The sequence below is a fragment of the Limulus polyphemus genome, unplaced genomic scaffold, assembly GCF_000517525.1.
Source record: "Limulus polyphemus unplaced genomic scaffold, Limulus_polyphemus-2.1.2 Scaffold258, whole genome shotgun sequence".
In the NCBI taxonomy this organism is placed as follows: domain Eukaryota; kingdom Metazoa; phylum Arthropoda; class Merostomata; order Xiphosura; family Limulidae; genus Limulus; species Limulus polyphemus.
The window spans coordinates 251,961-256,715 of NW_013665868.1; the positions used below are offsets into that span (position 1 = coordinate 251,961).

General features: G+C 35.2%; 1 protein-coding gene across 2 annotated transcripts in view; it reads right to left on the reverse strand.

Annotated features, from left to right (window-relative positions):
* The window catches only part of LOC106478879 (adenylate cyclase type 5-like), a 64,179-nt gene that overhangs the window by 15,953 nt on the left and 43,471 nt on the right, over positions 1-4,755 (reverse strand). For both annotated transcript variants that reach the window (XM_022382572.1, XM_022382571.1), the window contains exon 12: positions 3,401-3,547. In XM_022382572.1, the coding sequence (XP_022238280.1) occupies positions 3,401-3,547 (147 nt within the window). The remainder of the gene's footprint in view (positions 1-3,400; positions 3,548-4,755) is intronic.

The window sequence follows — 4,755 nt, forward strand, 5'->3', positions numbered from 1 at the left end:
AGGAGATAAGAAAAAAAATATTCCGTCAAAGTGTGGTTCTAAAGTAATTGAATCAGCCTATGTGCACTTTGGCAAAAGGAACAGAGGATCTTCAGAAGAATGAAGACCAAACGATTACGGTAACTCGCGTCCAGAATTGTAAGTAAATCACACACAGAATACTAGTGCCATAGTAATAGAGAAGATAGTAAGGCATGAGTAAGCCATGTAATAAGTGAGCATTGATAAATTACAAGACTTTCACAGCTCTTGTCATACAACTCTTAAAGATGAGATGGTAACCCACCTTTATGTGGAATGTAACATCAGTATTCCTACATCTTATTTGTAAGGTGATTAATGCTGTTGTTCTATGGTGTAGATATATTAAATGTTACAATTTTACATCTTGTGCTCTTTCATCGATAATTGATTCAGATTTCGTAGTTTGTTGTGTTCATGGCCCTAATTATGACATCCTTATTTTTCAGATCTACAAGATTTCTACTGATCAATAATGCCTCAGGGCAAGCTTGAGTTTTTGGTCCTAACATGCCCCCAGTCACTAAACCTAAAGTTGTTCCAGATAAGTCCTGGTATAAGCATTCACTTCTTGGTAAGTTCTAGCATATTCTGATGGTTAGGGAACTTGACTCAAAATCTGAGGGTTGTGGGTTCAAACTCATTCCCAAACATGCTTGTCCTTTCAGCTGTGGGATAGCCCAAGAATTAGCAGTGGGTGGTGTTGATTAGTTGCCTTCCCTCTAGTCTATCATTTCAAAATTATGTACTGCTAATGCAGATAAGGTGTGAGTAGCTTTGTGCAAAATTCAAAACCAATAAATAAACACCTCTTGGTGATATAATTACTGCCTTCCTTTTTTTTTTGTTATTGGAAGTTTAACCTCTAACTGCGTAACTATCATTATATTATACAGGGATTTCCAAGCTCAGAGACTGTGAAACTCTTTGAAATGAGTCTAATCTCAAATCTATTTTTCAGCATGAAATATTTCCAGGTTGAATAATGGTAGCTGTAAAACCAGTATTTATTAATATATCATAGACTTTTAATCAGTGAATCTTTTGACTCATGTATTGATTTTGTTAAATAAAAAACTCCCTATCTCAGTTGAGGCAGATGGATTATTCCCAACTGTACATCAACCTTTAAGTCCAACTAATTCTTGTTTCAGATGTTTGGTTATCTCTTTGTTGTTTCATCGATATGTTTGGGTTCTGTAACTCATCCTCAGAGTATTGTCTCCTTGGTTATTCTCATATATTGATTCATCACAGTCTAGACTATAATGTGAGTGTTTCACACTTTTATGTCGTCCTTTAGGAGCTTCTATTTTGTACAGGTTTTTGTCTGCAGTTATTGGCAATATGTCCTTTTAATTTGCAGTTAAGTAAACAGCTGTATAATTAATATTTTGAGTTCTTCTAGACCTCCACCAGAGGGAGTTGATATTCCCACACTGTTTGATCTGATGATCCCAGGATACTTAGATGATGCTTTGAGTTATCTATCTGAAAATTTAATTGATTTAATTTCTATTAACAACTGGACAATTTCCTTTAAAGATGTACACCTACTTTGCTTAAGTCTAATTCGCATATCCTCATCCAATATGGTATTTATGAATCGGCCATTTGCCAAGATTATTTTTCTATGTGGAACATCTGGATAAGATAAACGGGCAAATCTCTCCACATCTAGCCCCGGCATGGCCAGGTGGTTAGGGTTCTTGACTTGCAATCTGAGGGTCGCGGGTTTGAATCCCAGTCTTACCAAACATGCTCGCCCTTTCAGCAGTGGGGGGCGTTATAATGTGACGGTCAATCCCACTATTCGTTGTTAAAAGAAGTAGCCTGAGAGTTGGCGGTGGGTGGTGATGACTAACTGCTTTCCCACTCGTATTTCACAGATAAATTAGGGACAGCTAGCGCAGATAGCCCTCGTGTAGCTTTGCGCGAAATTCAAAACAAACAAACAAACTTTCTACATCTTCAGTAAAATACTTACTCTGTTCCTGAACTTTGCTTTAGAAAATTACCTCTGATGTGACACTCCAAATCTGTTCGATAAAGTGGCCACTAATGCTTGATAGTTGTCACATCTTTCTGTTGGAAGGTTGCTTAATGTTGTTGAAGCTGGTCCTTTTATATGTGCAACAAGATGCATAGTTTTTTTGTTCATTACCCCATCCATTTATCTTAGAAATAATTTTAATCTGTGCTGAATATGTTGCCCATGGTACCTTTTCATTACAGTCTGCTAGTTTCTCAATTGGATGATATTATTGAAATGGTCTGCTAAATTACTATTGCACAATTAATGTATTTGCGGTTGTAATTCTCGAGTACATGTAGGAAAGGGTGTGCCTGGTTTGATCCTTGCATTTGTCAAGTCATTGATGCATTTTGTACTTTGATTTTTTTGTTATAATCCTTCTGTACTTCGTTGATGTCGTTTTGTACTCACTTTTGTACTTTCTTGATGTCCTACTTTACATTTATTGTGGTTTTGTCAATCTTGTCCTCAGTCAGTTTATTTCTTCGGTAAATCTCATATCTCACTCTTGTGATTTATCTCTCTTTCTTTTAACTTTTGTGTCTCTTTCGTCTTGATCTTCTTCCTCCTGTTTCGTCATTTTCATTATATTTCCAGTTTCTCTTCGATCATGTGTTGTAATCTTGAAGTTGAACCTTGATTTAATTTTTAGCAAAATTATCCCATTCTTGCACCAGTAATGTAATATTTGTTTTTGTTGGACGAGTTTTTTGGATTATTCTGTATGAAGAGTAATGCAAAGTCCAGTCTACTTATTGATAACAATGTCACTTTATTTCTTGAACTTCAGTTTATACAAGTTAGTTTTACTAACGTTTACTGATAGGCCTAAGTTTACAGTAGACACTAAGAGAACAATTTCAGCCCCCATCCCCAGTGGCATAACGGTATGTCTGCAGACTTACAACGCTAGAAACCGGGTTTCGATATTCGTGGTGGGCAGAGCACAGATAGCCCATTGTGTAGTTTTGTGCTTATCTACAAACAAACAAGAATTTCTCTTACTTGCTCACTTTTGTCGTTCATAAAGTTCTTCTTGCATCTCTAATACTTCGTTGAAATATTCACAAAACTAATCTGATAGTAACAAACTGACAAAATCAATAATAAATCATTATCCACTCTAGTGTAACTCACGTTTTTATGCTGTTCAAATCGTTTTCTATATTTTAAAAATGTTCTATTCTTTAAGCCATATGCTCATCACGTGACGTGAAACTCCATCTTGCCAAACAAGAACACAAACATCTGAATTAAAAAAAATACAGAACATAGTCTACAACAAAACGTATACACATTCCTGAAATATATATTAAAAATATGAAAAGGAGAAGAGTGGATTACCTCATCAAAATCCGCAATGATTTCGTTTAGCAGTCGTAAACATTCCACTCCTTCATTATTACCTTCTAACTCCATATAGAACTCACTGAAGTTAGGGATAGAAGCAAACATAATGCAAACGCTGTCTCGCTGCTCGTGGTAAAGGTCCTGAAAGAAGGTCATAGAGACTTGTTATAAATAATTGAAGTTGTTTTACAGTTTTAAGTTTTGAAGGTCCCAAATTTATTTGCAAAAACCTAAATGTTTCTCCCAACATATTATGACAAACAACCATTTACTCGTTTTCAAAATTTGTCGTTGTTCTAAAAAGGATGCCAAAGAAGAGAAAATTAAGATGTATGACGAACTTAATTTCACATTTTTCTACCTCAGGGAAGCCTCGTAAATCGGTTTTGGAACGGCTAACGTCATTGTGGCGTTGGGGGGGGGTAGTTCATGACGTGGGTAAGAGTTGCATCGATTTTTTCAGAAAGTTACTCAAAATTTCTTTTTCAACTCTTGATTTGCTATAAAGCAAATACAAGGAAATAGCCTCATGGTAGGTAAGAATGCACCCAGACAGAAAGTCTTATTGATCTTTCAAAACAACTTTCACAGTTTGCACCCCCCCCCCCAGTGGCACAGTAATATATCTGCGGACTTACAACGCTAGAAACCGGGTTTCGATACTCGTGATGGGCAGAGCACAGCTAACCCATTGTATCGCTCTGTGCTTAATTACAAACAAACCTTCACAGTTTAATAAATAATAGATAACGGGAAGAAATTTATGTTGTATGGTGAACATAATTCCCATACATTTTCTTATCTCTACCTTAGTAGATAACGTGTAAGTACCACCCTTACTTGACCTCACAAATTTATTTATCTTGGAAATGAGGACCCCTGAGTATATAGAAATGTTTTCTTCTACAAACTTATACATTATTTTAGTCTTTAAAAGGAATTATCAAAGTAGAGAAATGAAAACGTGTAAAAATGAGGAATTAAGTTCACCATACAGAATAACTTTCTCTACTTCAGCATACTGATATAGTTCAAGTAGTAACTGTAAAAACTGGGATATATCATTAGCTGATTACATGCACATTACTAACATCAAAGCACAATTTTTATAAAGCTTGCTGAAATGGAAATATAGCAACATGTACGACTGTTCCAAATTATACTTTTAAATTAGATTCTCCAAAGTTTATTTAAACGACAGCTAGCTTGTGACTTTATAATACATTCAAGTGATATTAGGTAATAAATAATTAGAAGATAAGAAATTTGTTTCATAGAAAACCAATATATTAAAATACCAATACATTTGCTGGATAATTAGTTTTAATGATGGAGATTTTTCCGATTTT